The sequence below is a fragment of the Podarcis bocagei genome, assembly GCF_964188305.1.
Source record: "Podarcis bocagei genome assembly, chromosome: 16".
Classification (NCBI taxonomy): Eukaryota; Metazoa; Chordata; class Lepidosauria; order Squamata; family Lacertidae; genus Podarcis; species Podarcis bocagei.
Window position 1 is genome coordinate 24,574,938 of NC_138142.1, and position 24,798 is coordinate 24,599,735.

The 24,798-nt window shown below is 46.2% G+C and overlaps 2 protein-coding genes and 1 long non-coding RNA gene across 4 annotated transcripts; all 3 read left to right on the forward strand.

Annotated features, from left to right (window-relative positions):
- The first annotated feature begins 710 nt into the window (after window positions 1-710).
- On the forward strand, window positions 711-4,623 carry LOC308576175. Its single transcript, XR_014003124.1, has 3 exons — window positions 711-1,463; window positions 4,009-4,165; window positions 4,328-4,623. It is a non-coding gene; the product is annotated as an uncharacterized lncRNA (long non-coding RNA).
- Window positions 4,624-5,156: 533 nt separating this feature from the next.
- LOC308576170 (phosphatidylethanolamine-binding protein 1-like) lies at window positions 5,157-11,096 on the forward strand. The gene is made up of 4 exons (XM_081175320.1): window positions 5,157-5,408; window positions 7,688-7,797; window positions 8,312-8,412; window positions 9,390-11,096. Exons 1-4 carry the CDS (start codon window positions 5,274-5,276, stop codon window positions 9,605-9,607), a joined length of 564 nt encoding a protein of 187 aa, XP_081031446.1. The 5' UTR covers window positions 5,157-5,273; the 3' UTR covers window positions 9,608-11,096.
- A 1,867-nt stretch (window positions 11,097-12,963) lies between these two features.
- On the forward strand, window positions 12,964-18,929 carry CHCHD10 (coiled-coil-helix-coiled-coil-helix domain containing 10). Of its 2 annotated transcripts, none has more exons than XM_081175319.1 (4): window positions 12,964-13,186; window positions 16,182-16,404; window positions 17,861-18,011; window positions 18,630-18,929. In XM_081175319.1, the coding sequence occupies exons 1-4, from the start codon at window positions 12,993-12,995 to the stop codon at window positions 18,647-18,649; spliced, it is 588 nt and encodes a 195-aa protein (XP_081031445.1). In that variant the 5' UTR covers window positions 12,964-12,992; the 3' UTR covers window positions 18,650-18,929. The 2 variants fall into 2 exon arrangements, with proteins under 2 accessions (XP_081031445.1, XP_081031444.1); XM_081175318.1 differs by having other exon boundaries at window positions 12,965-13,186; window positions 16,179-16,404.
- Window positions 18,930-24,798: the final 5,869 nt, after the last annotated feature.

Below are 24,798 nucleotides of genomic sequence, written 5' to 3' on the forward strand. Positions count from 1 at the left end.
ATAAGTAAATTTTAAGTAAATAAAATACCTTGATAATTTTTTACAAAAGGTAGGTCCAAAATTCAAGTGCATATAAGAGAGCAAGAGAAGTGGAGGGGTGGTGGTTCATCTAAGACTGATTCTGCCAAGAGAGTTTGTGGCTGCCTTGTAAGAGGGGTGAATATGTCGACTTCAGTTTCTTTCAGCATTGCAGGGGGTTGGACTAGATGACCCTTGGTGTCCCTTCCAACTCCACAATTCCTAGGATTCACATTTTTCCAGTCTTCAGTTCTCTTCATTCCAACATCATTTTGTGATTTTTTTTTTAAAAAGATGTCCCTATGAAAATTCATCAGCGTATGAATGCAAATTTCCCCTAAATTGCACAGTTTTGTTTGCAGTTTTGCCTAATAGCCACACAATTGCAAAGCAACTTCCCCAAGTATAATGCAATTGTGTGTGTTGTTTTCACTAATGGATGCAGTTCTATGGAAACCTTACATTAGCATATGCATTTTTGTATATGTTACTTGGCTGAAGATCTGCCTTGCAAAATTCGGTGCAAATTTTGAAAAATGGCTGAGTTTTTATCATGTTTTGGAAAATGTGGATCAGATAGGTTTTGACTTTAAATGCCCACTGAATCTCGTTTCTCCTCCATCCCTGTAGGACTTTGTTTCCACACCTGGCAGTGCCACCTGTCACAGCTGCTCCTCCCCAGGTACCAAGCAACCAACCTTTTGTTGCGCAAGTTAATTATAATCCACTGAACATATAGTATTTCCCCACTTTCTACGGGAGTGCATTTGGAAAAGCTTCCTAAAGGGAGTTTCCTCCCCATCACAGAGGAAGGATTATGCTTCCCAGAAACTGAAAACAGAACAGATGCCATTAAGCAAAGATATTAACAACAACTGTACACACCCATAACACACCCACAGAGAGGGAAAGTTGTAGTAGCACCATCCTCTGCAAACATCCTCGCCTGCAGGTCCACTGGGAAGACAGGCCAACCCAGAGGTGTCAGAGGAGGAGCTTGGCAACCTACAAGATCTAAGATAACCAGGAGAAACCTACCATTTTGAGCAGCAATAAACAAAGAGCGGTGCAGGGTGTTTACAACTAAGAGGAGCTGGACGAATAAGGAATGCAGCCGATTGTGTGCAGTTCTCCATGCTTGAAACTTCCAGGAGCTTCTCGTCGCAGCACAGTCGGCAGAAAGGAAAAGGAAAAGGAAGGAGAGGAAAAGGAGAGAAAAGCCAAAGAAGGGAAGGAAGAAATGCAGGACAAAAAGCCATCACCTAGACAATGCCACAATGATCAACATTTTGAGGATGGTTGATGTATCAAGCAAGGAAATTCAGAAGAAAGTGAGGGGTCAGCAGGGGGAGATGACTCAAGAAAGACTAGGAAGGAGGAAAAGGCCACCAGATGAAATCCAGACCAAGGAAGACGACATCCAGGAAACATTCCGAGCTCAAAAGGTATAAAGACTTGACACCTGTTTTTGAGATCCTGTGTTTAATAGGGGTTTTGCTTTGTTTTTTTGCCATCTTCCAGGTGGAGTCAATAGCTGCTGTGTTTAAAGTTAAGTTGGGGGAATGGAGAACAAGGGACTCCTGCTCAACCACATCCCAGCTGTGCAAACACTCTGGGGCAAAAGACTCGTTTTTGAAACCATTTTTCAACATGTGTGAGGATAGAGCAATATAGGATTGTGTGTGCACGTGAGTGTGCAAATACACTCAGTTTCCAGGATCTCCCTTTGCCCGTCTATTTTTTGAGGGTGTGAGGGAACATACAAATTGGCACCACTTGCTTCCTAAAAGTAGCATGTATGTGGAGGCCTGCATGTACCTCCCATTTACTGTCCTTGCCTATTATTATTATTATTATTATTATTATTATTATTATTATTATTGATTACCACCTTTCACCATAAAGTCCCAGGGCAGAAAAATCCAATATGAAAACCTGCTTAAACCGTTTGGAATCATAAGGAGGGTCCTAAAACATATTCTAAGGGCCATCACTCTTGCCCGCTCTGCTCACCATCTGCCAAACCGCCTTCCCCCACACTTGGCCAAACCCCTTCCTTTTACATCTCACCCACTCCATCGCCTATCCCCTCAAAGTTTGCCCCAAGCCCCGCACCTGTAGCAGCCCCCATAATTCCTTAATATTAGTCATGCTGGCTGGGGCTGATGGGAATTGGAGTCCATTAAATACCTGGTAGGCCCTTGGCTCTCCATCCTTGGATTAAGGTGTCCCAGACAAATTATTAGGCATGGTCTCACCTCTTCAGAGGCCACATAGGTAAAGGTAAAGGACCTGGATGGTTAAGTCCGGTCAAAGGTGACTATTGGGTTCAGCGCTCATCTTGCTTTTCAGGCCAAGAGAGCCAGCGTTTGTCCACAGACCGCTTTTCCAAGTCATGTGGCCAGCAGGACTAAACCACTTTTGGCGCAATGGGACACCATGACAAAGTCCAGAGTGCACGGAAACGCCATTTACCTTCCTGCCACAGCAGTACCTATTTAGCTACTTGCACTGGTATGCTTTCGAACTGCTAGGTTGGCAGGAGCTGGAACAAAGCAACAGGAGCTCACCCCGTCATTCGGATTTGAACCACCGACCTTCCGATTGCCAAGCCCAGGAGGCTCAGTGGTTTAGACCACAGCACCACCTTCATAGGAATCCGCCCCAAGCCACGTAGCCCAGTGGTACTCCACATTCTTAGGCAGAGTTGTTGTGGCTGGTGCCCTTTGGGACTGGTAGGGTGGAAGGCAGGGAGCCCCACAGTAGGTGGCACCAGAGCAAATGATTGGTGGAGCCAACATATTCTAGTTTTGTCCCCACCCTACTTCCTGTTGAGTTCTGCAGGGGCAGCCCTAAGACGGAGGAGGAGGAAGCTGACAGGCAGGACCAGCCCAGTGGGGCTGTCAGTAAAGAAGGCAGGCAGATGAAAGCCGGCTGGAAGCAGCCACAGATTGGTAGGGCAGGGCCTCATTTGCCCTAATCTAATGGACCATCCTCCACCGGATACACAAGGAAACAGGATATAGAAACAGTGAGGCCAAGCTCCTTCCAGGAGGAAAGTATAGTAGGCGTGTGTGTGTGTGTGTGTGTGTGGAATAGGAACAGGGAGGGAAGGGGTGAGAACAAGCAGCAGGCTCAGAAGTGAGCTAACAGCAGCAAAATGTTCTTTCTTTTTCTTATTTAAGTGTATATGCCACAAAACAAGCTCAAAGTGGCTGACAACAGAACCACGAAAATGCAATTACAATATCACATCAAATACTAAATTACTTCGAAACATAATGCGATGGTCCAGAAAATAGCTCCGTCTGGCAATCCAAGTTGAAAATTATTCATCTGATTTTATTACTGTGCTTTGGAATTCCCGTGACCTGTCCTGCCACCTTGTGGTGAAGGGAGAATAACAAAACGAGGTGCACCTGGTTCTATCGAACATCAGGGAGGCCTGGCACCCGTCCAACAGGGCCCGTCACACCCTCCGCAAAGCCCAACAGGGCCCACCCAGCTGCAGAATATGGAGGGGGGCCCTCCCCTCATTGAAAATTGGGGAGCTCTTCCTCCCCCCCCCCCGCAGGCTCCCCCATAGATAGTGTGCCTGAAGAAAATGAATGTAATAATAACCCTACTTACCTGGGAATAAGCTTAACTGAATTCAGTAGGACTTACTTTTGAGCAGACATGATTAGGATTGCACTGTAGATATTTAAGGTTTTGCTTTGTTTTTGTTTTGCAAAAGACCGAAGGTGCCTGGAGCTACGATGGCAACTGCATCAGACTAAGGCTGCAGAAATCTTGATTCTAATCCCTGCTCAACTCAGAAGCTCACTGGGCGCCCTTGGGCTAATCAACTCTTGCCCTAGCCCACCTCACAGGGTTGTTGTGAGGATAACATAAAGTAGGAAGGAAGAGGACCATGTAAACTCTTTTGTGGAAATGCAGGACATCAGTGCAATGGGTACATCAATAATGTTGATATTCTTTTTTTGGTAGGAATCCCAGGCTTCACTGAGTGGCCAAACTATCCTCTGCACCATTGTCTGCTCAGAAGTAGAAACGGCAAAAAGTCTTTTGACACCTTAAAGATTACCTCTCTGTAAACTTTAGCTCAGAAGTTAGCCTCATTGTGTTCAGTGGGACCTACTCCCAGGTAAGTGGGTTCTGGATTGCAGCCTGGGTGACCAAATGAAAAATAGTTTGGGGCTCCTGCACCTTAAATTGCTGCGTAGAAAACCGAATTCCTTCTTCTAACCAACTATTAAAGGTGCAGAAGCCCCACCTTCTCTTTTTCACCTGACCCCTCTAATTGCAGACCTTAGTGCACAAGGATGGAAGAATGAGGAAATCCCAACGGAAGAACAGTGGCAAGAAAAAGTGGTGAGCTCTGTGGAATTGGCTAAATTGCATGACTTCAAGGAAGAATGGGAACTTTTCACCAACTATCTAAATAGACAACAAAATGAATTGGACTCCTTGGCAGGTTTTGAATAGACATCCACAAATTTATTAGTTGAACACATGATAGATAAGGCAAGGATTTGTACAATTTTATAACATGCAGAGAACAGTAGGTGCAAAGAAATCAGAGAGGGGAGCTGAGGGAAGTCCTTGGTGCGGGGGAGAGGGAGGGTAGGGGGGAAGGGGGAAAATGATGTAATTGATTATTTGGGCTGATAATTTGGTTTGTTAAAAGTGTTTAATTAAAAAATAATTTAAAAAAAATGCAGTCCTTAGAAAGCAATCCTATTTCTATTTACTCAGAAGTAAGCCCCATTGAGCCCTTAACTGCCCCTCTTAAGACATGGGAAGTCACTTCTGAGCAAACAGGGCGTCTTAGGTGATTATAATATTTTGATTGATTAGAAAAGTTGTCCCCTTTTAAATTTTAATATCTACTTTTTATGCAGGCACTTTCAAGTCCATAGGCGGCACAGGTCTCGAGGGCCGGGTGGGGAGCTTGGGGGGACCACATTAGACTGGGGATGCCAGGACCACCCCCCCATCTCTGCTCTATGACATTTCCAGAGGCTTCGACCCCACCTTTCCAAAGAACCCCCTCCCACCAGCACACCCCTCCCTCTACCAAGAGCCAATGGGCATGAGACAGATAGGTCCCGCCTCCTCTAGGATTACAGGAGGTCGCTGTCACTCATCTAGCACCAGATTCTCTTGCTAGGACGGGGAGGTAGGGGGCCTGCACGCGCGATCTTTGCCCGGGAGAGATCAAGCGGCTTTCTGGGTGTTTTCTTTTTGCGAAGATGGCGGTAGATCTTTCTGACTGGGACGTATCCCTAGAACTCTTGGAGGTGGATGAGAAGCCGGCGGTTCCTCTTTCGGTCAACTACGGGTCGGTGGAGATCGACGAGCTGGGCAAAGTCCTCACTCCCACCCAGGTAACCCACTCCCGCCACAATCCCGGCCCGTGCAAAGAAATTGCAACCCCCCCCCCCAAGATGCAATACGCTTCCCCAGCCTTTTGCACAATGGCTACAATTGCCCTGCCTTCCCCCTTCAACGCGAAAAGCGGCGCCTGCTTTGTTTTTTGCATGCGTCCGTCTCTCTTTGGGTCGAGATCACCCAAGAAAACGTCTGCTAGGTGCGCAGTGGGACCTCTCCCTTTTGTAGAAAATAAAATATATCCTGCGTTTGTAACCACGCGAGGAAGGAAGGCCCGCGCGTGGTTCATGGCCTCCCTCGTCTAGCGCTGGTGATCCGCTGCAAGCAGATAAAAATTAAGAATTAAAAGCGCCTTGCTTTCGAAAAGGCGCAGAGCGCTTTTTGCCTCCACCGAGAAAGATGTGCACTTTAGGATGACGGCAAAGGAATCCCAATTGGAAGGGTCTGTGTGCATCAGTTCTGCAATTTATTTTAAGACAGTGAGGTTTTTAATTTGCCATCCATCTGTTCGCTGCAGAGTTTCCTTTAGAATAGACAGAACGATAAGATTTGGGGTTGGTTTTTTTCCAAAGGGGCGGAGGAGTTGTGCCAAAAGTGCAACCGTTGAGAATATGGCATCTGCCTGAAATAGGACGAGGAGGGAGGCTGGGACTTGCAAGCGGCCTGCCCAGGTCTGGCCTGCCCCGCCTCCTCCGATGCCAGGCTGCTGCCGGAGCCCCTGGAGCGCGTGCCGGGACTGGCGTGCAGCAAAGGGGGAGGAGCGCGCGGGCGCCCGCCGCCGGAGCAGAGCAATGCCTGCCCGTCGCCCTTTGCACCCTCCGGGAGAGGCGTCACCGGCAACGGGAGCGGTGCGGAGCTGCTGCTGCTGCTTGCGGCTAAGTTGATTGCGGCCCTGGAGAAGGTCGCAAGTTCAAATCCCTCCTATCTTCTGGTGGGGCTGGGAGAGCACCCTGCCTGCAACCCTAGAGAACGACTGCCAGTCAGTGCAGGCAAGCTTGAGCAAGATGGACCCATGGCCAGACTCTGTATAAGGCAGCTTCCGGTGTTGTTTTTTTAAAAAATATTTAATGCTTTGTTAATTTTACAAAGAAAAACAATTGACAAAAGCAATCAAAAATCGATACATATTACCAAGAATTTTTTTTAGATTCATACGTAACAGATTCCATTATGACTTCTGATCACCCCCCAATGTGGTTCCTAAGTTACATTTTCAACTATGCACTTTCCATTTTCTCTCCCAAATTGTCTCAATTGTATTGGTTTTGTAAAATTTCCTACTGTCATGCGGAGGTCAGTCCAAACCTGCCAAAGAATTTAAATTTTTACATTGTTCTTTTAGGTATACTCTGTAAGTTTCCCACCAGGACTGGTATTTTCTGACAGCAAACATAGGAGCTGAAGAAGAAGGAGGAAGGCAGCTTCCTATGTTTGCTGTCAGAAAACACCAGTCCCAGTGGTGCACTTATGAATGAACACATATTCAATGACAGGTGGGCTGTCTCTGAGTTCCCCTATATAAAATCCAGCCTTTCCGCTCCCTCTTTCCCGTTAGATTTTGACCAGTGGTGGGAACACATGATCTTCTGACTCCTATCAACCCCAGCTGACTCCTGTCAGTCCAATGACAGATTGCAGCTCTTAACAATTTCTGGAGGGCTGCAGGATCCTCATCCCTAAACTAAGTGAATCCCAGCTGCAGGCCTGTGCTTGGTGCCCCTGCAGGAAAACTGTATATAACTGTCCCGTGTGGAATTCTGGGAGTTGTAGTTTGTTAAAGGTGCTGAGAGTTGTTAGGAGGCCCCTGCCAGTTCTCAAAGTTCCCTATGAAGAGTATTTGATGGTCAAACCACTGGGAACTGTAGCTCTGGGAGCAGAATTATTATTATCTATACCTCGCCCTTCCTGGTTTAAAAACCGGGCTCAGGGCGGCTAACAGCAAATATAAAACATTTATTAAAATGCGACTTTAAAATACAACATAAAATGCAGTATCAATATCAAAAAAATTCAGGCGTCATTTTGGGGTCAAATAGGGGCCTCCTTGAATTTCTCAGCACCCCTAACAAATACAGTTCCCCCGTTTTTTTGGTGGGGGGAGCCATTGCTGCTGGCGTCACAGTGCTTTAAAAGTATTGTGTGAATGTGACTTTGGTTAAGGCATGGTTTGTTTGTTTGTTTGTTTGTTTGTTTGGCTGGATGATGGTGAATGTGTTGTCTTCGTTTTTATATTTTTGAATAGGTTCTAAAGGTCTTGCCGTTTTGTTTCTGGCAGGTCAAGAATCGCCCAACGAAGATTGACTGGGAGAACTGCAGTGCAGAAAAGCTCTACACTTTGGTCCTTACTGACCCTGATGCACCGAGCAGGAAAAACCCAAAGTTCAGGTGAGAGGGGCAGGCTGTGAGATCCAGAATGTCCATGCCAGATTTGATCCAGAAGGGAAACCAGGATTTGCAGGAAAAAGTGCATCTAAAAGTGGAAACAGAAGGCTTCTGCTGTATCTCTTGGCAGAGAGTTCCACAGGACTGGGCTGATGGCAGTAAAGTCTTGATTGCTTGCCACCGGAAAGAGCCTCATCAGCATCTGGCAGCACCTGTATAAGACTAAGAATAGGAACTCCCTGACTATTGTCATTAAGCAGGCAACCTTCACTGCCCTCTTTTTGGCTCCTGCTAAAAACCTTCTTGTTGAGACAAGTCCACCCGGATGCTTAGAAAGTTGAGCTAATTTTAATCTCTTTAGTATTTTTACTTTTGTATGTTTTAAAGTATGTTTGTGATTTTTTCCCTCTCGGTTTTATTTTACGTTTTTACTAAACTGCTTTGAGGGTCTAATTTTTTAGTGTTCCTGCAAGATTTACTCTGGGAAAACTGAGGCAGATGCGCTCTCTCTCTCTAGGGAATGGCACCACTTCCTAGTGGTCAATATGAAAGGCAACGACATCAGCAGCGGCACCGTCTTGTCGGACTACGTGGGATCTGGACCACCTAAGGGAACAGGTAAGGAAGCAGCAATGCTGGCTCCATTGCTTTAAGGCAAGGTCTGTTGAGTGTCTTGACTCAGCTTGCACTTTGCAGGGAAAAGCAGACCCGTTGGATCAGGGCAGGTTGGAAACAGCACAAGAAAAGCTGCAAAGCTAAACAATTCTGCTTCAGGAATTTGCATGGCTGAAATAAGAGCATAAGGACACAGGCTCCTAGTACATTTCCGTAAAGTGTTGGTGCTGACCTTTAAAGCCCTAAATGGCCTCGGCCCTGTCACCCCCATCAATCAGCCTGGACACTGAGTTCCAGCTCTGAGGGCCTTCTAGCGGTTCCCTCACAGCAAGAAGCAAAGTTACAGGGAACCAGGCAGACGGCCTTCAGTAGCGGTTCCTGCCTTGTGGAACGGACTCGCAGAATGCATTCTGTTTGAGAACCAAGGTATGACTATATTTTGTTACAATAAAGCAACAAAAATTATTTGCAAAATAATAAAATAAAATCAGAATCCTGTGCGTGTGTTACTGCCATGGTTCCCCACCAACACCCCGAAAAGTTGGGCCACCACGCCCCTTGGTTTGATAAACTCATCCCCAGTGCTCCCTACCCTATTAAAAAGCATTATTCAGAATAGTGGTTTGCGTCACCCACCAAGGAAGATAATAAAATTCAAAACAGTAACAGTGAGTTGCACTTTTCATCGAAATCCAAACGATTTAGTTTTATTCGGCAAAATTAATGGCCTTGATCCAGTGAGACCAGCTTTTCAAAATTTGATAAACTATTACACCTCCCAGCAGCCTCCTGCCTCCCCTTGCCTCTAAGCAACCCCCCCCCCCCGGTAATCCCTCGGCCCCCTCAGGGGTGGCACCACCCACTTTGGGATCCACTGTGTTACTGGATGGTTGTGACCTGAGTGTGATGGAGGGGAGGTTCGTGATCGCTTCCTCCTGACGCAGGTGCGCAACCCTTGTTTTCTCTCTCGCACACTGCAGGGCTCCATCGCTATGTGTGGCTGGTCTACGAGCAAGCCCAGGAGCTGGAATGCAACGAGCCCATCCTCAGCAACCGGTCCGGGGATAAACGGGGCAATTTCAAAGTGGAAAGTTTCCGCAATAAGTATAAGCTGGGGGCCCCCGTGGCAGGAACATGCTACCAGGCCGAGTGGGACAACTATGTGCCGTTGCTCTACAATCAGCTATCTGGGAAATAAAACCCGCCTCTTCCAGCACCCCATCCTCCCCCTGCTCTGATTTCTTCTCCTAGAACGGAGATCTTCAGCCCTCTACAACTCCCATCATCCCTGGCCATAGGCTAACCTGGCTGGGGCTGATACGAGTTGTATTCCAAGAGGGGCACAAATGGAAGGAGGCTGTCTTTAGAACTCCCATTTCCTGTAGTGTTAAGTAAACTGGATTGAAGACTAATAAGTGACGCCCCCGCTCCAAGCTGTTCCTGAAACTCAAACAGGGATAGATAGATTCTGCTGATTCTGCAAGATGATTGGCCATAGTTTCTTGTGGGGGACAGTCGGAAGTGCAGTAAATGAATTTGTTACAACAACAAAGGAACTGTGGCAAAACATCTCTCTTTTGTGGTCCTCCGCAAAAGTTTGTGTGTGTGTGTGGCATTTTGGCTGTTTTTGGAGCGGCGTGGTGACATTTTTTGGGGTGGAGGGATGCACAGAATTCACACTCCTCTAGAATCCTCTTTGCTGCCAGCCTATATAGATTCTCACATCCCTCAAAACAGCTCCCATCATCTTATAGCATAAATTCTGGGGGTTTAAACACTGTGGTCAGCAGCATGGAGCTGCTGATGAGTTTTCCACCCTGCTGTTGAAATTTCCCTACACCACCTTGAAATGCATAGGGGCAGTGTCTCCCCCCCCAAACAAAACGCTCTAGGCTTTCAAATATTCATAAGCTCAGCCCAGCCCTGTTCCAAGGAGGCCTTTCCTGGGACTGTTGAGTTACTTAGCCCTGAATTCCTTGCAAGCTGTGAAACTGGGATTTCAAAGGGAGTGGGATAACATTAAGCAGGAATTGCTGGCTGTCCAGTTTTTCTCGGGAAACCAAACCACAAACGCCATTTTTCTCCTTAAAACCAAAAATTGTTACACTAAACCACAAATGGGAGCCTTTTTTATTTGCATGTTGGAAGTTTTCGTTTTGATCCTGTCGCTGCTCTTTCGCTCAGGACAAGTGCTGACAGCGAGGAGAAAGACCAGCAGCAGAGTCAGGGACGGAAATGTGGGCCTTGGGCAGTGCCAACCCTGCGGCAGCTCCATCGTTTGTGCTTAAGATGCTGGATGATGCCTCTCCCTGGGCTTTGGTCCTCTGCTTGTATCCTGGCTATTTTTAGTTTCTCTTGGTATCTCCACAGGATCCCAGTGTCCTCATCAGCAATCGATTTTAGAAATTTCTGCTTTATTTTGTCCATGATGTGTTTTTGATGAGGTTCACCCCACTGCCTTCAGTCTCATTTTGCCAATATACCGGTCTCTAATGTTGGAAATGTTTCTCCTCTGCCCCCCAAAAATGTGTCACTTAAACCAATGTGTAACAAGGCCTTTTGATGTTCTTGGGAGATCTTTGAATGCTGCACACATACATTGTCACTTGTGTTTATAGCCCTCTGTTGACAAGGGGCTGTGGTTTATGCTTTGTTCTCGTTCTTTGAATTAAAAGCTTACAATTGAAGGTGGTCCTTTTCTTTTTATAGCTGTAAAAATGCATTATAAAAATGTGACACTAGAGGGCACTGTAGAGCAGTGACATGTCAATGGGAAATTGCATTTGAGAGCTATGTAACTTTTTTTTAAAACCGCGTTTTATAGATCAGTGTAGATCCAGCCTTAGGCTCTGCTAGTTTAATGGAGCCTCCATTTGCAATAGCAGCTTGCCTCAGTACAACCAGATGTGGAGAAGGGGCTGCAGACATCTTCTGTTCCCAGTTTCATAGGCATATTTCCAGCCACTGTTGGAGAATGTACCGTATTTAGATTGATATAGATATATCCATCCACGCATCACTGGCAGTCATTAGGGACAATAGCACACATAAATGGCTTATATTGGGGAAAATAAATGAGTATATTAGGAGATACTTACAGTAAAATGCTAATCAATTTTCATGAGGGTTTTTTTAAAAATCACAAACCGATGTGGAAATCTGGAGAGCTGAACTTTAAATTGTAAAAATTAGAAACACGGGAACAAAAGTTTAGTTATTTGCTCATCCTTAGCCCTGGGAATGGAGCTACAACATTTTGGAAACAGATCTGGCCAAGAGGCTGAAACACCCAATAGCATTCTATGCTGCAACATCATGTTGCAGGTCCCACCTGTGTGTGGTAAGATTCAACTATACAAGGAGAAGCTGGATTCAAATGAAAACTCAGGAAAGATGTTCCAAGGCAGGTGGACTTTGGTATTATTATTTTTCACTGAAATACACACCCACGCAAGCCCTGTGGCGGGAAATGAAGGCTACCTTCTCTGAGTCACTTGCCAGTTGCATACAGTGGTACCTCGCAAGACGAAAAACGCGCAAGACAAAAGAGTTTTCCGTTTTTTGAGTCGTTCCGCAAGACGAATTTCCCTATGGGCTTGCTTCGCAAGACGAAACGTCTTGCGAGTTTGTTTCCTTTTTATTAAAGCTGCTAAGCCGTTAATAGCCGCCAAGCTGTTAATAGCCGCTAAACCGCTAATAGCCGTGCTTCGCAAGACGAAAAAACCGCAAGACGAAGAGACTCGCGGAACGGATTAACTTCGTCTTGCGAGGCACCACTGTAATGGTTACCAGCAACCTTGGTACCACACACACACACAGAGAGAAGAGTGCCATCTGTTTGTTTTATTTTTGCTATTATGCAGCACCTCCTCTGCTATAGTCAGGACAATGTGATAATCGCCTGAACACAAGTCGCTCTGCTTGTGTCTTCCCACCCACCCCGCTCCCAGTAACATGGGGAAAACCACTGTGCTCTATTGTATGGTTTTCTTAAGTCAAAGACACTCGGATTCTGCATGATACAGAGAAAGCAAGCAGATATTTCACCCCCTCCCTCTAATCATTGGAAGGCAATTAAACTACGCAGCTATTAGGGTGAGGTGATCCAGATAATGCACGCATGGAGAGGCTATCAGACTCCAACACCCATCAAGCCTCGCCAGCATAGCTAATGGCCAGGGATTATGGGAGTTGTAGTCCAACAAACAACTGGGGTTCTTTATCTTTTGACTGAGTATTGTGGGCTTCGTTGCCTTGGCTTGGATGGCTTTTAAAAGTGGGCTAGAGACACTGACAGAGCATCACCAGCAGTTGTTAGATATGATAGATAAAGAGAACCTCCAGGTTTAAAACAAATTTACAATATATCTACCTAATCGTCAAAAGGAACCAGGAAGCTGCGTCAATAGACGGCGTTGCTGCGCCTCTACAATTTATAGCTCTATGAGGAGGGGGAGGAAAGGTGTCTGTGAATGGGCGGGGAGAAGTGTCTCCAAACTAGCGTGGGCCAGAAGAGGGCAGAGACTTCATTGGCTGCGCGGCTTTGCGCCTGCTCAGAGCGAGCGTTCTAATTCTAATGATTGATGCTGAACCACGTGGGTTCCATTCTTGAAACTAGCTGCGCAACGATCGAGTTCAAGGAGACTCGGAGTGTCTTGCAGCAGCAGCGGGAGGAGGAGGCCGGCCGGCAATCAGGAGCAGCGCTGGTGCAAATAGACCGAGGATCAAACATGCCCAGGGGCAGCAGGAGCGTGGGATCCCGGTCGACTGTGGCCAGGTACGAGGGCAGTGTCTGAGCAGCGAGGTTGGCAAGTCACCTTTAAATAAGAAAGGGCTTAGTTTTCCAAGGAGCAGTTGCAAGGACCCGAGGTTTATTGAGGTTACGCCCTCCCTCTGTCCTGGAAAAAACCCTATCAACCCCTGCCTCATACCAGGAGGAAAGAAAAACCTATGTGTACACGCACATTTCTTTATATATTTGGGTTATTGCGTTTATATTCTGTCGCTTCTCAAAGGATCTCAAGGTGACCTCTCTTCACTCCCTTCAGTTTTTGTCTCACAACAACCCTGTTAGGTAGGCAAGGTTAAGAGAGAACAGCTGGCCCAGCCATGGTCATGCAATGAGCTTCGTGTCTGTTTTCCCTAGCCTCAGACTGTCTCTCTAACCACTACACCAGACTGTTTTGTTGGTCAGAAACGCAGAGTTCTGACACTGGAAATAGGTCGCTCCCGATTCACATTTTCCAAAAAAAAAATAATTCATTAGGAAGGAGGTTGTTGATTTTAATTTTTCTTCCGCCCTTCCTACCAGAGATACCCAGGGCAACAGACATCAAAGGGTAGCAGTGAAAACTAAAATAGAAACATAAAACTGTCACACTTACCACTAAGCTGGACCCCCGCCTTATAAAAGAACACACTTTATTCCTGTGATTGTAAGTTCACAGAATCGTAGAGTTGGAAGGGACCATGAGGGTCATCTAGTCCAACCCTCTTTTGTCCTTTGTAGGTCTCGAACCCGTGACCCTGAGATTAAGAGTCTCGTGCTCTACTGATTTGAGTTTTTAGCTGGGTTGTAACCTGTCCCGGGACCTTAGGGTGAAGGGTTGGTAAAAAAAGAGTAATAATTTCAAGGTCACTTAGGAACAGTATCTTTCAGCCATCAAATGCCTAGGAAAACAGGAATGTTTTCCTGAGAGATAATAAGGAGGGTAACAGATGCATCTCAGCAGGGAGGGCATTCCACAAATTAGGAACCAACACCTAGAAGGTTCTGTTGTGCGTCACTGATTTAGAGTGTGGGTAGCTGAAGGTTGTTGGTTTGCTCGTAGATCTGAAGGCTATCAGTGACATCAGGCCTGTTTAAAATAATGAGATTCCACTTTTTAGAATGAGAAGAGGCTGTTTGGAAGTCTTAAACTGCAAAATCATATTGGTAGTGAGGGTGCTGTATTTCTTCCTTTCTAAAAAAATGTGACTGTTTTGGTTTTATGGTGTGTGTTTTTGCAAGGTGCTCTGTTCTGGAACATTCTAAGGCTGTGTTTCTATAACCTCTCCCTTCCCTGGTAAAGGCAGCAGCAATCAGTTCAGTGGTTTACTGGGAAGTTTTAGATTTCCCCCCATCAATTTCCAGCATTGAACTTGTTGCTTCATGGAGGTGTTAAGATAGCTTGAGGTCAGGATATTGGAACACAGGAAGCTGACTAATACAGAGTCAGATAATTGGTCCATCTTGCTCAGTACAGTGGTACCTAGGGTTACATACGCTTCAGGTTACAGACACTTCAGGTTACAGACTTCGCTAACCCAGAAATAGTACCTCGGGTTAAGAACTTTGCTTCAGGATGAGAACAGAAATTGTGTGCCAGTGGCGCGGCAGCAGCGGGAGGCCCCATTAGCTAAAGTGGTGCTTCAGGTTAAGAACAGTTTCAGGTTAAGAATGGACCTCCGGAATGAATTAAGTACTTAACCCGAGGTACCACTGTATTGCCTACACTGGCTGGCAGCAGCTCTCCAGGTTTGCAGACTAAAAATATTCACTAGAGAGCGGGCCAGAGATACTGTAAATACATAAACACCATACAAGGATTTGGGATGAGGAAGAGGGAAGACTAGAAAGTTCTGGATACAAATCTAATATATGAGTTGTATTTACCTGCTGTTGCACTTGATGGCAAAGATCGCCGAACATCCCAAGGTGACCTTTTGGAATTGCTGGTTAACGTCAGTCTCGTGTTTAGATTGTTTTGAAAGAAAGTGAACTCTGCTCCCTGGTGGGTCAGAAGTAAACCAAAAGTTCCCCCTGTCTGCCCCACAAAATAGATTCCGGGGGCCGTTGAGAGCAGTGTTGGAAACTCAGATATATAAGCTAGGTGCCAAATGGCCTCTTAGACCAGGGTTACAGTCGCCAAAACGGAATGCCTAGTTGCCATTTTTCAATACGACTTTTGGGTGGTTCCTGAAATTCATTCTGATTGTGCAGATAAAATGTGATGGGTCGAATTCTACAGGATCTGTCACTAGTGTGTGAACACAGTCCAGATCCAAGGATCTCCAGGCATGCACCTCCAGATGGTGGAGACGCCAGGTGTCAGTCATCCTGGCGCCCGGGCATGTTGACTTGGTTGCAAGTGGCCGGCAGACAGGTGCAAAATGTGCCTGGCAAATTTTGAACTCTGGTTGAGAGAACCCACAGAATGGCATTGGGGTGGGCGGAGAGATGGTTGTGTCACGTTTGTGTTGATGGAGCGATCTCCTTAGTGTGACATCAAATTCCTCCCATTGCGTTGTAACCCGCTGGAGAGCCAGTGTGGTGTAGTAGTTAAGAGCGGTAGATTCGTAATTTGGGGAACCGGGTTCGTGTCTCCGCTCCTCCACATGCAGCTGCTGGGTGACCTTGGGCCAGTCACGCTTCTCTGAAGTCTCTCAGCCCCACTCACCTCACAGAGTGTTTGTTGTGGGGAAGGAAGGGAAAGGAGACTGTTAGCCGCTTTGAGACTCCTTCGGGTAGTGATAAAGCGGGATATCAAATCCAAACTCTTCTTCTTCTTCTTCTTCTTCTTCTTCTTCCCACTCCCCAGCGGGCTGTGATGCATCTAAAAGTTTACTGTAACAGCCCCGCTTGATAGACCTGATAGAAATTTATAACATGATGCACTGCATGGGTTTGGTGGGGGTCGTAGTCTGTCAGGTTGGAGAAGACCGCTCTCTTTGCAAACCCTGAACCAAGTTTCCATTGTTTCTTTTCTTTCCTCCTCTGTTTCTCTCAGCAGCCCAGCACCATCTCATGCCCACCCCCCAGCTCACCCTCCTCCTTCAGCAATGGCTGCTCCAGCTCAGCCCCAACAGCCTGGCTTAATGGCCCAGATGGCTACGACCGCGGCAGGTGTGGCTGTCGGCTCTGCGGTGGGTCATGTGGTTGGCGGCGCACTCACCGGGGCCTTCAGCGGAGGGAGCAGTGCCGAGCCGGCCAAGCCAGCAAGCAGTGCTGTCCAGGTGAGGCTATAATTGCCAAGTTGCTCCGTGTGTGTGTGTGTGTGTGTGTGTGTGTGTGTGTGTGTCGCTAAGGGTGCAGGAATGACTGCTAGCCTTCTAAATGCACAACAGTGCAATTTTCTGTGGGTTCGTTCTTCATCTATATCGGTGGTTCTCAAACTTTCATCTGCGCCCACGCTTTCAGGATAAAAAAATGGTTTGTGCTGCACCAAATTTTTTACCGACAAGAAATACATCGAACACAACCACTTTATGATACGATCATGGGGCATCTGGAAAGTATAAAACAATGCAGCTACATAAAAACAGGAATCAATCCCAGAATATAATTATAAACAAGCGTCTTACATATGTACCTTGAGTATGTGTACAAACTCGATGAGAGGCGTGAGCTTGCTTTTTCTCATTTATATTGGGTCTAATTTGAGATGAACAAACTCGCCGCCTCAACATGGAGAAGCCTTTCTCTCTTCTGATCTTTCATATTTGACAGAGTTGAAAATCCCTGTTCACAACAATATGTCGTGGAGAACTGTAGAAGAAAAGCCAATGCTCTTGAAGAGAGTTGTGGATGCTGTTACTGGTTGTATATCCCCCCAAAATAATCTTGATCCTATCCTATCCTATACTGAAATGTTTACATTTTCTTTTATTGTCCTTGAATCTTCCTGCCACACTTCACATCCTCTCCTGCCATACCAGTGTAGTGCACCACACCCTTTGAGAACCGCTGATATGCCTTATGGTTATGCACTGTAATGCAGCATACAAGAAGATAAACCCCTGCCCTGAGGAGATTACAATCTAAAATCTGACGCAGGAGAGTGTTCATAGAATCTAAGAGTTGGGTGGTACCCCAAGGGTCATTTTATTTTGTGAAATGCCCTGAGATCTTTTGATGAAGGGTGGTATATTATAATAATTACAGCAGCAACAACAACAACCCCCTGTCATTCAAGAATCCTGCTCACAGCCATCTCTGGGTGGGTTCGAACCACCAGCCATGGGCCTAATTCTGAATGCTAGGCCTCTCCATTTGGCCCAGGAGACCATTCCAGCCAAGCCACACCCACCTGCCCTCCCAGGGTTGTTGCATGCCACACACTCAGGAGAAAGACTTCTCCAGCAGCCATGGGGGAGAAATGTCTGTGCATGCATATAAACCTATTTTATGCAAGGTGGGACCGGGTGGTGGCCATCATTGGAGATGGAGAGTCGGGCATCCTCTTGACCTCTGTGGGATGACTCTTGCCAGCTAAAAGTAGACACTTTGACACTAAGCCGTTTGGCTATGGGTTTAATTAAAGGCAAAGCCTGCCTGGAAGATTAGCTTGGTAGAGCTGTCCTTGATTAATCGGGAGACGTTACGTCTGCAAAACCATTTCCCCCTGGGTGAAGTCCCTTCTCGGAAAGGTTCACCTGCGGTTATTTACTCCTCTCTTTTCCTTGTCTACAGGAGTCCAGGCCGCAGCCAGCCTATCAGGGATCCCAGTTTGGCCCCTGCCACTACGAGATAAAGCAGTTCCTCGACTGCGCTACCAACCAGAGCGACCTAACGTTGTGCGAGGGCTTCAACGAGGCCCTGAAGCAGTGCAAGTACAACAGCGGTGAGTGTTTCGGCATGGAGGTGAGGGGAAGTGCCTCGTTACCTGGCTCTCCGTTGGGGTTTGAGAGACGGCTGTGAGTTTCCTAACCCTGAGAGGGTCCCTGCTACTGCTCTGAAACCTATGCACTGGGAGCATATCCAGCCCTGTCAAAATGGAACAAAACTGGGCAAGAGCATAGGGTCCTAGAGGCGATTTGGAGGTCATAGAGTCCAACCAGTGGAGATGGGTCCATAAGAGCAAATAGGGCACTCACTGCCCCACCAAACTCAGGCAGCCTGCACGAGTCTGCCTTCTGACTTACAACCAGTGCAGTGGTTGGCACTGCCTATCAGCTTCTTACTCCTCCTCCTCCAATTAGTTGGCTCTGCTTGGCATTCACTGTGGCGCCACCTACTGTTGGCCTCCCTGCCTTCCACCTTACCAGTGCTAGTGGGCTTGTTTGTTTGTTAAGGGTGCTGGGAATTGCAGTTCTGTGCAAGGGGAGGGAAACTACAGTTCCCGAGATTCTTTGCAGACAAGCAGTATGCGCTAAATGTGCTTTAAATGTTTGGCATCACCTTCAGGCGCCAGCTGTCTATTCTGTGCTGAAACTGAGCCTGTTATTCTTTCTTTCTGCAGGGGTTACTTCCCTCCCATGAGGACATTTTAGCACTAATGTCGCAAAATGAGAAGAACCTGGAAAGAGCAACAAACCAAAGGAGCCCGGAAAGGCTAGGGACTGGAAGACAGAGACAGATGAGGGATCTGATCAGATTGGCACAAAAAAAAAGCTTTCTAGTGTTGTTCTCAGTTGTAGGCTGGCAAACAAGGAGAATTCTAGTTTAAATTCTTATAGCAGACTTTTAAGGATCTGGGTCCCACTTGAATTCTTGTAGAGAAATGTAAAATAAAAGGAGATGGTTTTATTTTAATCTACAACTTGTCTATATGTTTCTGTTGATTAAAACACACACGTGCGCTCATAAACATTTTCGTTAACCACTCTGAGGTGTGCTGTAGTGGTCAGAGTGGCAGACTAGGACCTGGGAGAGACCTCTCTGAAGCTCACAGAGCAACTTTGGGCAAGTCACTTACTCTCAGCCGAACCTACCTTGCAGGGTTGTTGTGGTGGATTAAATGAGGGAGGCTCATGTATTCCACTTTGGGCTCCTTGGAGAAAAAGGTGGGATATAAATACAATCTATAAAATTGGCCAGCTGGGTGAGGCTAATGGCTCATCTAGTCCAGCGTCCTGTGGAAAGCCCCGCAAACCAGGCCTGAGTTTTCCTGCAGTTTCCAGCAACTGGTATTCAGAAACATTACTGCCTCCAACCATGGAGGTAAAAGTTAGACTCTGTTGTTAACTCGTGACACATAGCACAGTGCTATTTGGAGGTGCACACAACCCCAGCCTTAACCCTAAACCCCCAAATCAACAATAGCATGGTCACCACCCACAACACCAATATTAATGTTGACCCTAACGCGAACCTGAACCCAAACCCCAAATTTATCTCTAATGCTAACCATAACCCCACCCCTAATCTTAACTCCCAACCTTAACCCTAACAACAGCTGTAACCTCAAACCTAGCTGTAACCCTAACCTTAACCCCAGAACTAATCCTGACGCATTTATTCATTTATAATTAATTAATTGCACTGCCCTTCATCAGAAGATCTTACAGCGGTTCACAAGATACAAGCACAAGATAAAAGTGCAAAAACACAAAACAATAATCACCCCTGCTCCCTCACAGAAGCACATTTAAAAAGCTGTAGAATATTAATCGGGTTGAAGAGGAACGATTTTGCCTGATGCCTAAAGATATATAATGAAGGCACCAGGCGAGCCCCTCTGGAGAGAGTGTTCCACAAACAGGGAGCCACTACAGAGAAGGGCCGTTCTCGAGTTGCCACCCTCTGGACCTCACGTGGAAGAGGCACATGAAGAAAGGCCTTGGATGCTGAATGCAGAGTCTGGGTGGGTTTATATGGGGAGAGGCGGCCCTTGAGGTATTGCGGTCCTGAGCTGTTTTAACACTAATCCCCAACCTAAGCTGAACCCTAACCCTAAAACTACTGATGATGTCAGCTGATGGGCAGGAGAACAGGGTATAATCCTGCATGGTTTGTGCAGCCCCTTAGTCTCAGCAGAGAAGCAGAGATTAAAGTAGGAGAGATCCTTGCAAAGGCTGGCAAGTCTCCCTGAGCTAGGAGAGAGATCAGGCGCAAAAGGCTCAGGACCACAATACCTCAAGGACTGCCTCTTTCCATATGAACCTACCCAGACCCTGAGATCATATTCTCAGGCCCTCCTTCGTGTGCCGCCTCCTCGAGATGTCCGGAGGGTGGCAACACGAGAACGGGGCCTTCTCTGCAGTGGCTCCATGTCTGTGGAATGCTCTCCCCAGGGAAGTTCGCCTGGCGCCTTCATTATACACCTTTAGGCACCAGGCAAAAATGTTTCCTTTTTAACCAGCCTTTGGTTGACTTGATCGACATCCTATACCCTTTTAAAATGCAGCTTTTGGGGGGAGGGGTGTTATTGGGTATTGTTTTTATTTTGATTTTTTATATTGTGATATTTTTTGAGAACTGCCCTGAGACTTCCGGGTATAGGGCGGTACAGTGGTACCTCGCAAGACGAATGCCTCGCAAGACAAAAAACTCGCAAGACGAAAGGGTTTTTTGTTTTTTGAGCTGCTTCGCAAGACGATTTTCCCTATGGGCTTGCTTCGCAAGACGGAAACGTCTTGCAAGTTTGTTTCCTTTTTCTTAACACCGTTGATACAGTTGCGACTTGACTTTGAGAAGCAACTCATAGAACGTGGTGTGGTAGCCTTTTTTGAGGTTTTTAAAGACTTTGGTGATTTTTGAAGCTTTTCCAAAACTTTCCCGACACCGTGCTTCGCAAGACGAAAAAACTCGCGGAACGAATTAATTTCGTCTTGCGAGGCACCACTGTATATAAATTCAATTAGTAAAATAAAAATAAGAATAAACCTCAGGACTGTGATGTCAAAGGCTGCTCACTGTAGCAACACGTGGTGGCTTGCTTCCTTCCTTCACTGCCTGGGGTGGGGGGAGGACAAAGTGAAGGAGAAAAAAGGAGTTTTATTCCACCCCACCTCAAGAGCCCCCTGCTGTCCAAAGAGCCGTAAATAAGCTCTTTCTGGTGTTTCTTGCAGCTTCAGCAGGAATGCTGCAAGGGACATTGGCATCAGATGCCACAATAACCTCAAGCCGCAGACTGCCCAACTCTCAAATTTGGCCCAGGAGACCGATCCCTATGATCCCTGATCAAAAAAACGGATGTGATGGAGTCAACATAGGAAGGGAAACTGAGGCCAGGGTCAGCCAACAGTTCCTGCAATTGGGGCTGCCTTCTGGAGGTGGCTGGGGGGAACGAGAGCAGCAAGTGACCCCCATTGCAAGGCCAGACTAGCAACAGAAAAGCTTTCTAACATAGGGCTGCAGCCCGGCGTGAAGCTCAGCTCCTGGTCTTCAAAAAGTCTTGTCTGGACTGCTGCTAGATATTTCCCCTTCTTTCTTTCCTAACTAGAAGTAAAAGATTACCAATCAAACATTCCAACCTGCCCCAGCCCTGCCCCGCTTTTCCCAACCCAAAGTTTTCAAATGCAAACTATAATAGTAAAGTTCATGCGAACACAGAACTGGAGGGAGACGGAAAGTTGCTGCTATCAATATGAAGGAAAATGTATTCTGGAATGCAGAAGGTAAAATTAGTCTTTGTTCATGTGCTGACCACTAGTCTGCCATTAAGGTCTCTTGGTTTTTTGTACTCTGGAAACAGATTTTGCATCAGTTTTTCAGAAAATGCTAGTTCCCAAATTATATTATACCGTTTTTGTACGTTTAAACCCTTTGCTTCTTTCCAATTTCTAGCTAGAATATTATTGCCACCAATAAGTAAGCAAATAAATGTTTATGCAATTAGCCTTTGCTGTCTCCACTGGATATACTGAATCCCCCCCCCCCCAGTTCTTTTGCTATTTCTTTAAAAAAACCTCATCCCAGAACTGGGTGGATATTTCCGGTTCTAATACTATTTTCTTCCTTCCCTGCTCCCCCTTTCCTTCCTATTCCTCTCCCACTTCTTATTCTTCTTTCTTTCGTCTTTCTTCTTCTCTGGCTGCTCTCAAAAGGATAGACTAGAAGCAATTCACTCTATTCCTTCCCTCCCTCACTTAAAAACCACACAAGCCGTCATGGCTGCTCTTTGCCACAAGAGGGTTCTCTGGTCTCCTCCCTGATTAGCTTAGAAGCACTCTAAATGCGCTATAAACTCATTTGGCCCCTAAGGAAAATGCCTGAGCCCATTCTGAACAGCTGAGAGCCAAGTGCATGCTGGGAAATGTAGTTCCAAGGGAGAGAAATGCACCTGCCAGTCCAACTTCCCAGGAACCAGAAGTAACATGTTTCAAATCTCTACCGTATTTACTAGAGTCTAATGTGTACTTTTTTGCTAAATTCCTGTACATTGCAAAAATTAGCATGCATATTAGAATCGACGGTGCATTAGACTCGAGTAAATATGGTAATTCTCATCAAGAGCCTTCTGGGCACCATGAGAGTTCCATGTGAGCATTCCTGCGCCCACAGGCACCACGTTGGGAACCCCAGGGTTAGAGTCTTGTTGCATGAGAATGAGGTTGAAATCTTACCATAGCCAGCCACTCTGTCTTAGCCCAACTACTTCGCAGGGTTGTTTTAGAGCAGGGTTTCACAAATGTGGGTCTCCAGCTATTTTTTGGACTACAACTCCCACCACCCCTAGCTAGCTAGGCCAGTGATCTGGGATGATGGGAGTTGTAGTCCAAAAGCTGCTGGAAACCCACCTTTGGAAAACCCCGTTTTAGAGGATATAATGCAGCTCAAATCCCCACTTAGGCCTGTAGCTCAGTTAGTTGAGTGACAGCTGTCATGAAGACTAAATGTTGGGCCCTCAGCCTAACCTACCTGGCAGGGTTGTTGTGAGGATAACATGGGTGTTGGAGCATTCTGTATGGCACTCTGTTGAGCGCCTTGGAAGGAAAGGTGGTAAAGAAATGAAATTTTCTGGAACAGGATATGGGTTTTCAAGGCACGGGTCGAAGTCACTTTGCTTTCAGGCACCCAAACCTGAGATGTTCTCTGGGCCTCTTGTCCTTCTCTCAAGCACTTTCCCACTGCTCCTAAGAATAGCCGCAGTGTAACAGGAGGAGCAAGCCCCCTGCTGAAGCACAGAGGCTTCACCAGGTTATGCAAATGCTAGCAGAGTATAAAGAGGTTAAACCTCTTTGGAATCTGTCCCAAATGTGGGTTCATCGCCTATCCCAGACAGGAGAGGACAAATGAGTCTTTTGCAGGGCCGTTTTCCTGCCCCCTAGAAATGTCACCCAGGCTGGCTCTCCCATTGCCCTGTGCTATCAGGGCTGGTTTTTAGCTCGGTGAACGTGGAGAGGTGACGCTTTTACATTTTGAGGGAAGGAGGGGCTTATTCCTTCTGGTTTCAGCACGATGGAAAGGATTATCGCCCTTCTGTCAGAAGGAGATTGCTTATACGCTACCAGAGGTGTCAACATTAACTTGCAAGGCCCTAAATGGTGTAGGACCCAAATACTGAAAGAAGGGCCTCTACTTATCCCAGCTTGTTGAGCTTGGCAGAGAAGGAGCTTGTTGGGTGAAGCCTGCTAGAGCCTTCTCTGTGGTGGCACCTTGCCTATGAAACTCCCTTTCCTTGGTAGTACAGTTGGCTTCTTCATTATGCTATGAGTTTGGGGAAGAGGAAGTAGGCTGTATGCAAGGCCTTTCTACCCCTGGACCCAGCAAGGGTTGAAATATAAGCCAGGTTAGCTTCCTGTGTTGAGGGAAACAAAGGAAAAGGTGAGACTAGCTTGCGGTTGGTCAGAAGACAAAGCCAGAGTCTGGAGCAGACTTTGCACTGGTGAATTAAAGCAGCAAGTTGGAGAGAGAGTCAGGGTAAAGTTTGAGAACAATGTTAAAATTTCTGTTTGAATCCAAGGCTGCAGCTATGGGAGAAATAAGATGCTTTTGTGGTGTTAATGCTGTGAACGCCTCCGTCATATGTGTGTAAATAAATCATGTATCATAAAGATGCCACAGCCTCTACTGTGTCTCATTCCAAAAGGAAACATGAAATCTGGGTAAGCACCTGGAACCCCAGGGATCTTGCACCACTCAAAGATTGGGGTGGCACACAACAATTATTTGGTTACTTGGCGGAAATGACTGGCAGAATCCGAGACCAGGGAGAAGAGTCAGTGAAAGAAGACTGGAAGAAATTTAAAGACTATTTAAAGAAATATTGTAAAATTAATGAATGTTAGAAGGATGTTGGATAGAAACTAAGTGGTTTCCAGCTGTAATGCTTTAGGAGACATGAAAAAAAATATTCACAAATGGGTAAAAGTTTAATGGTAAGGATTTGCTGAACTAACAAACTGAATTGGAATACAAGGAGGGGAGGTGTGAGGAGGCCTGAGGAAATAAGTGTACTGAAGTTATGTTATTGAAAATTAATGTGTGTTTTTAATTGTTTTTTATTTTGTATGTTTATTTTTCATTTTTTGCTATATCTTAAAAACTTTCAATAAATATCTTTTTTTAAAAAACACAATTATTTGGTTACTTCACTTTTTTTAAACAAGGCTTTTGGAGGGGATTTGTTTTATTTATTTATTGAGAGATTTCTAGACCAGAAATGGTCACAAAATAAGGTAAAATAAATACACGGAATCGTAGAGCTGGAAGGGACCACGAGGGTCATCTAGTCCAACCCCCTG

Coding starts and splice junctions, on each gene's coding strand:
- LOC308576170 (XM_081175320.1), top strand. CDS start 5,274: ATGGCGGTAGATCTTTCTGACTGGGACGTATCCCTAGAACTCTTGGAG. Junction 7,798..8,311: donor AGGAAAAACCCAAAGTTCAG/GTGAGAGGGGCA, acceptor CTCTCTCTCTAG/GGAATGGCACCACTTCCTAG. Junction 8,413..9,389: donor TGGACCACCTAAGGGAACAG/GTAAGGAAGCAG, acceptor CGCACACTGCAG/GGCTCCATCGCTATGTGTGG.
- CHCHD10 (XM_081175318.1), top strand. CDS start 12,993: ATGCTGAACCACGTGGGTTCCATTCTTGAAACTAGCTGCGCAACGATC. Junction 16,405..17,860: donor CAGCAAGCAGTGCTGTCCAG/GTGAGGCTATAA, acceptor CCTTGTCTACAG/GAGTCCAGGCCGCAGCCAGC. Junction 18,012..18,629: donor GCAGTGCAAGTACAACAGCG/GTGAGTGTTTCG, acceptor TTCTTTCTGCAG/GGGTTACTTCCCTCCCATGA.